This window comes from Saccostrea cucullata, unplaced genomic scaffold (assembly GCF_032062105.1).
Source record: "Saccostrea cucullata isolate Sc308-1 unplaced genomic scaffold, CSIRO_AGI_Scuc_v1 ctg679, whole genome shotgun sequence".
NCBI lineage: Eukaryota > Metazoa > Mollusca > Bivalvia > Ostreida > Ostreidae > Saccostrea > Saccostrea cuccullata.
Genome location: NW_026918760.1, coordinates 64535 through 76855, shown reverse-complemented (window position 1 = coordinate 76855; position 12321 = coordinate 64535). Strand labels below are relative to the sequence as shown.

The following is a 12321-nucleotide window of genomic DNA, read 5'->3' as shown; positions in this document are numbered from 1 at the left end:
TTTAAATTAGGAGAAAAGATAATAATCACTTAAATTTCTTCCAATTTCAAGTAAACTTCTATGAAATATATTCTGTCTTTTTATTTGAGTAAAAGATATTGGATTTTTTTTAAGCCCCCATGAAATGTTACATTTTTACCTGCAATACCTCCTTCCAAAAATAAGCCAAAACAATCATACTGGTTTCATTCTAAGTCATAGAGACATTATTGTATTCCAAGGAAATGACTTGCTGTTACACTTTGCAAAAGTTTATGTTAATGCCTGCATTGACATTGAATCATTGGTTATTGTTTTAAAACTACATATACCATTAATGTTTTAATTGTTTTGTAAACTAGTTAGTACTAAGTCTTTTATGCCCCCTTTGAAGAAAGGAGGGCATATTGCTCTGTTGCTGTCTGTTGGTCTGTCAGTCCACCATCAGTTTCTGTGCATTTTCTTTGCAGAGGTTGCATATATTGAAATGGAATTTGGTATTATACAGTTATGCATGGCGAAAAATGAATTTCTTAGATGTACCATGTACAAAATTTGTGTAGACCTGATTAGCTCCTTTGTTTATTCAATGTATACAGATATTTAATGCAGCAGAGGTGTGAAAACTGAAACCTACATGTAGGAAATCACGTCTTGCTGGAACGAACACAGCTGGCTAGGTAATTAGCCTGGAGCAATAAAGGGTTACAAAATTGCTTGAAATAATATAATTTGGATTAAACAAGGGGGATAAAGTGAAAAAGAAATTGGTTTGAAAACAGAATTATCATAGTAGATTACACAGATTTATTTACATGAGCTTGGCTGCATTATAATTAAACCCTGGAGTCTCCAAGTTGTTTAAATAAAGTCAAGTTTGAAACCTAATTTTTATTACTTCTTAATTACTTCTTTTCACAGTTAATTAATGAAATGATGAAAATTTCCATTTCAAAAAAATGTCATATATTTTTACTAGGTCTGTAGCCCCCCCCCCCCCCTTCCCAGGCAAAAAAAAAAAAATATATATATATTATAATCAAGAGGATATTTTCTGTCAAGAGTTGGCTGATATCAATTCAATATCAAATTAATTGTATAATTCCAACAGTATTTTTTTTTCTTTTTTTTTAAATGGATACTATCATTAAGCTTTAAACATTACAATTTTAAAACAATGTCTGTGATATCCTTAATAAAAAGAATTGAATAACATAAAGTGCATTGCATTGTCGAGAAATCAGATGTAAGTATGCCTTTCCTTTTGTCGCGAAAAGTGGCGAAAAATATTTTCGGTCCAGTGGGAGCCCTGATTGTAGGTTAAATGAAGTCATTTCTTTTAGTCCCTCACTCAATTTTTTTTATTAATTATCCAGTTCAATATGCTATTATGTAAGTTTTCTTTGAACTCTCAATATTTAAGATAAATATAAATCTCTAAGAGTACATCAAAATACGAATTATAATGAACATAGTTCCAGTTTATAATGTAAAATCACATATTTTTGTGGGGTCAAATTTTCAAGATTTGAGAAAAATATTGGTTTGTAGGGATTTGGTTTCGTGGTCAGAAATTGTTTTAAAGTAGTATATCGTATATGAAATTTTACATTTCGTGGTGCATGGTCATTAATTAGTGGATCTCTCCCTACCTCGAAAATAATGAAAATTAAACCCTCGCGAATTTTTGTGATTTCACAGTATCTTTTTCTTGTCAAGCACTATAGGTGTTCATGTTTGTATAATGGTTGCATTGCATTTTTTGGCCAATGAAGTAGCATGATCATTCATATTAAACAAAGAAGTACTTCAAGGACAATGTACTTTAATTTCTTTTACTGTACCATGTGTTTACTAGTACCTGGTACAATGCCTCAGATTTTATGGTGCATAATTCAAAAAAGAAAATTTTACTGTGCCTTGAGGTTCAAGTTAGTCAAAAAAAAATTAATGCAGCATCACAGGTAATATTCACTAACACTGTATTACAATACACACTATGCAAGAATGACCTGTATTATCATTTATTAAAAGGTGTGCTGCTGGAGCAAGAAAATGCAGAGTTAATCCTAAAGTAATTTTGTCACTGTATTTTAATGGTTGTGTATTTATTTACATTTTGATTGAATGTATGCATGACTTAAGTATTTATATAAATTATATATACACTTATCTATAAAAATCTGAAATATTAGAATCTCTGTGGAATTGGAGCAGTATAGTTTATTTGTTTATTTCATGTCATTATTTTGGTTTTACCATTCACAATATATACACTTTTTATTTGGTTACAGTATTGTGATGTATTGTGATAGTTATTGTTACAAATGAATAAAATGATGAGAATGGAGATTTACATCATTATGGATTAGTACTTTAAGATAGGATCCAGTTTAAATAAAAATTATAGAAGCAGAAGGGCTTTAATAAGGATTTATATGGAGGTTTCAATACTTTGAAAAGTTAGGAACCAATTTTAATATGTGGAAAGCTGTCGATGTGACAGCAACCAAGTTTCACATGAATCTCTGTACCAAGTATGAGCTTCTAATGATTCAATCTCCATAAAAAAGTTTTAGCCAGGTAAAGAATTTTATATTTTTCAGCCAGTGACCTTGATCTTGCTGAAATGATCTTGGGTCAAGGTGGATTGACACAACCTCTAATTTTAAACAGACTTTGTACCTAGAATGAACTTCTGGTGATTATCAATTGGAGCATATAAAGCAATCTCAGAATGTGCTTCCAGTGATTGAGCATTACAAAGTCGAAGTTTTAGCATGGTGAAGAATTTTATACTTTTTCAGCAAGTGACCTTGAACTCGCCAGAACGGTCAAGGTCATTACTCACCATTGGATCATTAGCAATCTCAGGGGAGGGGGACAGAGTTCAATGGTAAATTATTAATAATAATTAATATAGGTAATCTATATTATTTTGAAGAAAAATCCTACTGGAATTTGTTACTGAGAACACAAAACTGCAATTCTTTCAAACCCAATTCCTACCTAACAGAATTTTCATAATCGGTAATATGCACATGATGCAATTACAAAATTTTGTGTAGCAACATTAATTACTGTATACAGGGAAATTTTCGCCCTTGATGGAAGTGGGGCAATTTAAAACAGGACAAATTCAAAGTACCCGGTAAACAGTATAATATCTTAAACAAAAATCTTTCTATTCGAATTTAAAATGGGGCAAACTTGTTTCCAAATCTGAAAGGGCAAAAATAACCATGTATACAGTATATCATAACCTTTTATTAAAAGACAATGGTTGACACTAAGATGTATATAATTACTTTCATTTAATTGTACTTCAATATTTCATAAATACCATATAAAAACTGAGTAATATTTACCATACATATGTGTGAACATTTTATGTTTATGCTTTTGACGAATACAACCGGCGTTCTTCAAGAAAGTTAAAAAAAAAAACCAAACTCATCCAAAAAGATCATATGTATCACTTCACAAATGACAATAATCCGTTCTGTTGGAAAATTTCACACAAATATAACAACATATATCTCATTGTGTGTTAAATGCCACAGAATTTCTTTAGTTTTATCCATGGCACCTCAGTGGTTTATGCTCCTTGCTGTAGTGAATGAGAAATGAATCTGTGTATAGGTATGATTGCTTCTGGCATCTCTAAGTCAATGCTATGAACTGGTATGTAATGATGAGTAGATTATTATCCAAGTTACCTGAAAAGAAAATGTAATCTCTTTTATTTCAGACAAAAATTTTACCCATTCAGATAATAAATAGATTAAATGAATATTTAGAGAAAATTAAGATTTTCGTATACTGTATAAACTTGGGCCACTACAGATTATATAACACACGCCATCACTAGCCTATTAAAGATACAAAATGTGTTGAAACACAAAAAATTTCACAGCTGATGATGACTTTAACAGCATCTTAACATTATATTGAACTCTTTATATCACTGTCCAAAATAATAAATCAATAACAGTAATTACAGTATTCTACAGTACATGTACTAATAATGATAATTTTTGCTCTGTCACTATATGTTTTCATCTTATCATACATGTACTACATGTATATGAAAATGACATCACATACCAGAAAAGCTGCAAATGATGTCATTAGTCCTTCTTTTAAAATTTCTGTAGCTCCTCCATATTCTTCATCATCAATTTTTTGAAACATATTGTAGTAAAGGTACACAATTCCCACGTTGAAGACAAAAAACCTGTCAAATGTAATATTCTTAGTAGAATTGCATTGTAAACTAGGGCTAATTGTAACGGGGACCGTTACAGATGTTCCCCAAACGCTCCCCAACTCCCTTTTGGTGCCATATTTCCTTAAGCTCTATTAAATAAGACATACTTTGTGCAATTTAGACTTAAACAACGTTTTCCCAGAAGACTACAAAATATATTTAAATTTTAGCATGACATGCGAGCTCATGTGAATGCATGTGGGTAATGATCATATCATCTTTTCTACACTATGTATATATATTCAAATAGACTTAATATCAAAGCATTTAATCCAGAAGTATTAAAAAATACACTTATTCAAGCATATTTTAATTTTACTCATTTCACGTGCACACACGTGCAAGCATGTGCATGATGACCATACCTTCTTGTAGGGGTCCATTATGTCTATCAATATTCTAAATACCATCTTATTTCGTTGAAAACCAAGGGAGTTATAACCATTTAAAGTTTAAGCCAATCAGATTTCAGCGCACGTGCATGCGTGTGATTTAATGACAATTGTTATATATCGTATTGTAGGATATCCTATTGTATGCTTATGTTTTAAATTTGAAAGCATTTCGTCAAAAAACGGAAAATATATTGACATTTTTGTTTCAGCCAATCAGAGTGAAAACACGTGCACGCATGTGCATGACGACCATACCCTCTTGTAGGAGTTTATTATGTCTGTCTATGTTCTAAATCCCATCCTGTTTTTTTGAAAAACAACGGAGTTATAGCCATTTAAAGTTTAAGCCAATCAGATTGCAGCGCACGTGCATGCGCATGTTTTCACGACAAGTGTTATATATCATTTTGTAGGACATCCTAATGCATGACTATGTTTAAAATTTCAAAGCATGTCGTCAAAAATTGAAAAAGATATTGCGATTTTTGTTTCAGCCAATCACAGCAAAGCACACGTGCACGCACGTGCATGCATATGCATGACAATTACTCCACCTTGTAGGAGTCCATTATGTCTGTCTATGTTCTAAATCCCATACTGTTTGGTTGAAAAACAAAGGAGTTATAGCCATTTAAAGTTTAAGCCAATCAGATTGCAGTGCACGTGCATGCGCGTGTTTACATGACAATTGTTATATATCATATTGTAGTACATCCTTAAGTATGCCTATGTTTTAAATTTCATAGCATTTCGTCAAAAAACAGAAAAGATATTGAGCTTTTTGTTTCAGCCAATCAGAGCGAAGCGCACGTGCATGCGCGTGAGTTCGTGCTAATTTGACAGTGTCACATTATCTACAGTATTAATATATCTTTATATGATGAGTTTCAAATCATTTCATCGAAAAATGTAAAAGTAATAGCTATATTAAGTATATTAGTCAATTCACTCATTTCACGCGCACGCACGTGCATGCGTATGCGCGCAAAATGACCTTCCTTCCGCACACCTACACTACACACCTATTAACCCTAAAAAGGTTTTAGGTCAGTTGGGTGAACAGTTTCTGAGAACACTCGCGGACAAAAAAAGTACCGGATAAGAAATAAGAAAAAAAATAATAATAACTAGAAACGATCTCGTTGCTAGCAACGAGAGGTCTTCCGTCCGATTCAGGAAAAAAAATCTCGTAAAATCGAGCTGAAAAGTGATTCAAAATTTTGGTCGCAAAGATCGAGGATTGAACCCATGTCGCCTTTTTCTGTTTTATCCCCAACGCGCAAACCATTAAGCTTTTGGGAGTACTGCTCTAAATATACTTGTGTGTATACTTTTGCAACAGTACACCTGTCTAAGAATGATAAAAGGCGGGTCACTATTAATAATTTGCACCAAACGCCAGGAGTAAATATTCGTGCATTTTCTTTGAACTTATCTATTAAATTGGTGTGATAGCTGCAATGAAATAAAATAAATAAAACGTTCTTATCGCCTTTATTTTATTTCGACGTTTAAAAAGTCTTTGTACACATTACATATATCGTATCTAGCCCAGTTACACTTAAGTAGTGAAACGGAAATTAAGTGTTAAGATTGACACTGAATTGCAACATACTACTACGTGAAAGTCCAAGTAGTTTTGTTTACATTTCATGCATTCGTATGTCAGAATGGTTTAATCAAACGCTCAGCTGCCTCCATAAACCCCGATTGCGAAATGGCGGAATTGACAAAGACAGCCGCCATCTGGGGCCCGCTTCAGATTTTCAAATATTAATATCTAGAATTCAGATAAGCCAATTTTCAAACAACTTAGATAGTAAGCATCAAATTGTTAAGATGGATACTTTTGCTCAATAATGTATAACAAAATATTGATCATTAGATGGTTATAGATAAAAGACTTTTTGCCCCTCTTAGCCCCTAATCTGAAGGGTCAGCCCTATTTTTTTTATATCAAATGAAAGGTCTTGCGATGTTGCACAATTTGTCTTCAATATGTTTTAACAAATTATGAACAGGTGTGAAGATATGAGACAAAATGCGTCAAATTTTGTGAGATATTTCTGAGACATTTTTTCGGCCCTACCGAACTTCGGTGCCTTTTGCGCTAGAAAGATTTGGAGACCCAATTACAACTCACCAAACCTTCCTCTATTTTCCCTGAAAATCTCAAGTCCATATCTTAAGTCGTTTCGGAGGAGTTTCCCGGACAAGCCGACCCTCTGAAAATCAGAAAATCGTCCATATCTCACGACCGGAAGTGAGATAATCAAAAAAGGAAAAAAACCTATCAAGATCAATTGAATATCTTTCAGATCTGAAAGTTTGGTAGAAATCGGACGAGCCATCTCAGAGAAATCGCTTGCACAAAATCGGTTGGAAGAATAATAATAATAATAGGGAAAAAGAAACCGAACGAAAACAAGAAGGTCTTCCGTTGGAGACGGAAGACCTTATATTGCGAGCAACGAGAGGTCTTCCGTCCGATTCTGAAAAAAACCCCCGCAAAATCGAGCTGAAAAAGTGATACAACTTTTTATGGAAACAAAGGGGATTGAACCCGGGTCGCCAGCATGAAAATCCATAGCGCTTACTATTACGCTATTGGGACCACAGCTCTAAATCTACTTGTATATACTTCTGAAACAATACATCTGTCTTAGAATAATAAAAGGCGGGTTACTATTCAAAATTTAGCGCCAAACACCACGAGTGAATCTTCGCGCCTTTTCTTTGGAATGTCCCATTAAATAGGTGTGATAGTTTCAATGGAAATAAAAAAGAACGTTCTTATAGCTAAAATTTCAAGGTAAAGAAATTGTTTGTAACACATTTACAAATTCTATGGCGTAAATAGATAAGTAACACTAAATCAATGAAACTGCTATAATTTTTTACTTTTTAAAATTTCCTGTTTATCCCCATACTGAACTATCTCAATTAGTTAAACTTTCATGAAAAGGTTGAAATGTTTCGCCGATAAACATGTGTCGCCCTAAGACGGTAAAGGAATCAAATACCATTTATGTTCAATAACTTAAATCATATCTCTGAGACAAGAATATTAATATAAACTCAATTCTTCAAAAAAAATCTTTTTCTTATGTTTGTCTTTCCTGTTAGTTTAATATGACTCAAGTGTACATGAGCAAAACAGTGGATACGTTTAATACTTACTATATATACATCGATATTGTTTCTTCGCGGGCATGTTAAGGAAGCATATAAGTCATTTTTGATGTTTTGAATTTTTTACATATGAACCCTGATTTTTCATAAAACCATGCATAACTTGGGATTCTAGCAGCACTTTCCAACTAATTTAGGAGGCAAACTTTCCATATGTACAGATTTTATGTTTTGAAATATCCATCTTATTGTTGTTCTGTTGCATTATTTGTGTAAAAAATGACTGAGGAAAGGCCGATCGGGATACGTATATAGCTGAATCTCTTCGAAAGAGAAAAATCTATGAAAATAAATTAGCATACCTGTTTTATTAACTGAACTCGATATGAATATCACAAAATATTAACAATATTTGCTGTTAAACTCCATTTTCCGTATCTTTGTACATGCCGTATTAGCCAAATTCTCTTTACACAGCATGATCAATTCCAAAGTTACTTTATGTACACATATATATGTATTTCATTTGCACATTTAGTCTTTTCTTTTTCTACTTTGAGAACCAGCCGAAACCAATTGTAGAATACGTTTGAGACGACCATGGATTTAAACTTAGTTGGACACAGAATTGCAACGTAACTACATCGTGACAATCCCCGTATTCCTTTACATTTCATTTATCCTTATTTACTTTCGTTCAAGCAAACGCTTGGCTGCCTCTGAAAAGCCCTATTGCGAAATGTCTGAGTTGACATAGACAGCCGCCATATTGGGCCCGCTTCAGATTTTCAGATGTTAATATTTACAGTTTGGATTTATCAATGTTCAAACAAATTATATAGTAAGCATTATAAGACAGTCTCTATTAATATTCCAAAAATAAATGAAAAATATTGAAAAACAAAAAATACGTACTATTTAAATTCGCTTCCGCTGGCGACCGGAAGTACTGACGACACACGAAAAGGTGATTTCACATATCTAAAAGTCATCATCTATCATCTCTAACAAGTCTCCAGTTAATATCTTGGACCATTTTCGTAAAAAAGGGGGGACAAAAATCCATTTTAAAATCAGAAAACTGTCAATAACTTGGAACCAAAGGTGAGTATTCCAAATTTTCTTTCTGATGAACAAAGTTCATATAATGACAAATAATTCCTGAAAGTTTCATTGAAAACCACCGAATAGTTTTCGAGAAATCGCCTGCACAAAATTTTGGGGAAAAAAATAAGAATAATAATAATAAGAAACAGTAGAATCACTATAAGGTCTTCCGCTGAAGACGGAAGACCTTAATAATAATAAGAAACAGAGTAAAAACAATATGTTCCCAAACTCCGTTTGGGGAACATAATTACACAGATGATTTTTGTCCATCTTGTAAATGTTAATTACCGGGTATGTGAAAATGTGAATTCCATTCCTGTTTCAGGACCACTTTGAAAGAAGATAATAGATAATTCAGAAAAATTTATATTTTTTGGAGTGAACTCTCAATTTTTAACAAATTTACAATAATCACCTCATTCTTCAACTGCAGTCCATTTCTCAAAAATTTTTCTCTTATGAATACTGTGAAATCACACATACTATTGTGAGGTCAAATATTTGTGGTTTGAGGAAAAAACTCTAGGTTTGTAGATATTTGATTTCATGGATGAAGAATTATTATGTAGTTTTGTACACTGTATGTAACATTTTACATTTTGTAGTGGACATAAAATGGTGGGTCTCTTCATACCTCAAAAGCAAAAAAATTAACCCCCAAGAAAGTTTGTGATTTCACAGTAAAATACAACGGTGAACCCCTGACAATTTTCCCTACTTGATTACAAATGACCAGAAAATAGTCAAGAGTGACAATTGTGTTTAAAGTCATGTAACTTACAACAATAATCCAAAAAATCCTTTCAGTGGAAGAAGTCCCCATATCAAGCCTTGGACAAGACCAAATACTTGTCGCATCCAGTATATGACATCTAAAAATTCATCCTGAAAATATACTACAGAGATTAGTTGAAAATTTTGACGTATTACAGTTGTTACAGTTAGTATATATTTATCAATGTTTTCCCAGAAAATTGCAGAGAGGCTTGAAATCTCAACTTTGTTATTCAATGTCCCCCCCCCCTTCACCATGATTATCCTGACTTCACTAAGGTATTCATAATATGCAATATTCTCTCCTTGGTAATTCATAAGGAAAAAGCTTTGAAAGCATCAATATAGCACACAGTTTCCAAAATATGAAAAGAGTTAGGATACAGACAGAGTTAGGGGGTATGAAAAATACTAAATTCCTCACTTATTTTAAATCTGGAAAGAGTAGTAGGACCCAGGTTTAAAGTACCAATATTTGGAATCACATGACACAATATAGGTCAAGTTCTTAAAAATTTTCCAAAGTCAAAAATTATCTACATCTTATTGGCATGAGTTTTTTGCCTTTCGACAAAATTCAAAACAAGCGAGTTCATCGGTGTGTAGAGGATCAATTATACAGAATATGAATTGGTCTTGAACTAAGGAGTGAAAGGTAGATGATTGATTAAAGCTGAAAATTGAAGAAATTCTCCCTAACAGTGCACAGAAAATCTTGCACTGTTAATTGCACCTTTTTTGCATTATGGGATCTGAAGCCTTATGGTCAAAGACTAAATGTAAAGCCTTAAGGCTATAGTTCTGCATCTAACACAAATTTGTTGCTTTAATTTTGATTCATAGCAACAAGGCATTGCTTTGTACAAATGTTCCACCTAATATATAATCATGTACATGTATATGTATCTTTTTCCATTACTAGTGAAATATTTTGGTTTCACTTCATGTACAGCTCGGTAGTCATATAGAAATTTCAAAAAGATCCAAAATAGGGCCTGAGGACAACTTGCTCTTTGGTAATGTTTTATAGATGGAAAACAGTGCCTTGTACAAGTTGGCCCTGCAAAGGGAAATTACCTTTGTAAACGTTAAGGTCGTCCAAATCCACACTTTGCAATAGTTATGTCCCTTTGTGAGGTCAACCAAAATGTCAAAAGGGTAAGCAATGACATTTCTCCTCTTTTCGCTACAAAGCATTTGGGTGTGCTCCGATAAATTCGCTGTGTTTAAATTTTTTCTTTCGATATATGGGTAGCCCCATCTTGGGGCAATCAGTACACATGATGCACATTTTTTTAGTCAAATGACAAAGTTAAAAACCAGAAATGTATGAACAGATGAAGGCTACTGTGAGGATTCTATGCGTTTTTCCCTAAGATGGTGACCAAGGCACATAACTTTTGAAAAGTGTGTATTCAACTATTACCACTGGACAGCTGGAGGGTGTATGTGTGCCAGAGACTGGGGGAGGGGTTAGAATCCTAATCTACTCTAGACCTACTGACTCCATTGAAAAGTGTTGAATGTAAAATCATTTTAAACAAAATGAACAATACAACCATGGCAAGTAAACAATAAAAGGAAACTTTCTCAAGGAAATCAATTTATCATACTTTATCTTCCCACGTGGACCCAGATGCCATTGCTTTCGAAAGTGTTGAGGCATTTAAAAATCCATTGGCTGGTTTTTCGTCCGTTCGCTTTTTCGATGAAGAAGCCATTAAATACTGCTCTCTAGCAACAATATATTAAACTGGAGGTACAAGTTTCAAATGATTTTACCGACTTTTACGATTAATAAATTTCTTTTTTGATCTTTACATCGTTCGGAATTTTTATCATTCCGATCCCGATTATAAATTACTTTGACCTTGAAATCAGCTGGATAGTTACCTCGAGATTCAGCTCGCCTGTACCACCAGAGAGAGAATGAAATATAAGGAGATAACGAACAGTATTCAAGATCAAAAGTCCATAAAACAATACAAAACAGGAGCAGAGCAAACACCTAAACAAGAGGCCCATGGGCCACATCGCTCACCTGAGAATCTTTGACCATTCTGTTTGTTACCAGATTTCCCCCTTGTAATACATATCAGTGGCGGATTGTGACCCCGCGCGCCCCCAAAATTGTCAAAGTTAGCGTAAATCAAATATGTCTACTTGGTAGAATTCATTTTTACCCTTCAAAATCTCTAGATTTTTCCTATATATTTCTATGGCAAAAATTTGATTCCCCATTGGCCCCCACCAGGGCTTTGGTAGACCTCATTTTAACCCTTCAAAATCTCTAGAATCCACACTACCCCAGGGGCTTCCCCATAAGCCCCCAGGGCTTTGCCCTGGCCCCAGTGGTTCATGAGAAGAAGATTTTCAGATTTTTGCCTATATATTTCTATCCAAATCCTGGATCCGCGCCTGCATATTGTGACCCCACTCTACCCCAATGATCATAATTTAAACAATTTGAAATCTACACTACCCCAGGATGCTTCCACATAAGTTTCAGCTTTTCTGGCCAAGTGGTTCTTGAGAAGAAGAATTTTAAAGATTTTTCCTATATATTTCTATGTAAAACATTGATTCCCCATTGTGACCCCGCCCTACCCCCGGGGATCATGATTTGAACAATTTAGAATCTACACTACCCCAGGGTGCTTC

At 33.7% G+C, this 12321-nt stretch overlaps 1 protein-coding gene across 1 annotated transcript; it reads right to left on the bottom strand.

Moving 5' to 3' along the window:
- Nucleotides 1-3274: 3274 nt before the first annotated feature.
- LOC134270576 (GEL complex subunit OPTI-like) lies at nt 3275-11518 on the bottom strand. Its single transcript, XM_062752812.1, has 4 exons — nt 11274-11518; nt 9668-9771; nt 4087-4216; nt 3275-3698 (listed from the first exon to the last, which is right to left on the bottom strand). The coding sequence occupies exons 1-4, from the start codon at nt 11379-11381 to the stop codon at nt 3654-3656; spliced, it is 387 nt and encodes a 128-aa protein (XP_062608796.1). The 5' UTR covers nt 11382-11518; the 3' UTR covers nt 3275-3653.
- Between the last annotated feature and the right edge of the window lie 803 nt (nt 11519-12321).

Excerpts from the sequence above, each read along its gene's own strand:
- LOC134270576 (XM_062752812.1), bottom strand. The coding sequence starts at position 11,381 with ATGGCTTCTTCATCGAAAAAGCGAACGGACGAAAAACCAGCCAATGGA. Across the intron at positions 4,217-9,667 it reads GGATTTTTTGGATTATTGTT|GTTTTTTGTCTTCAACGTGG; the intron begins GTAAGTTACATG and ends TACATTTGACAG. Across the intron at positions 3,699-4,086 it reads CATCATTTGCAGCTTTTCTG|GTAACTTGGATAATAATCTA; the intron begins GTATGTGATGTC and ends TTTTCTTTTCAG.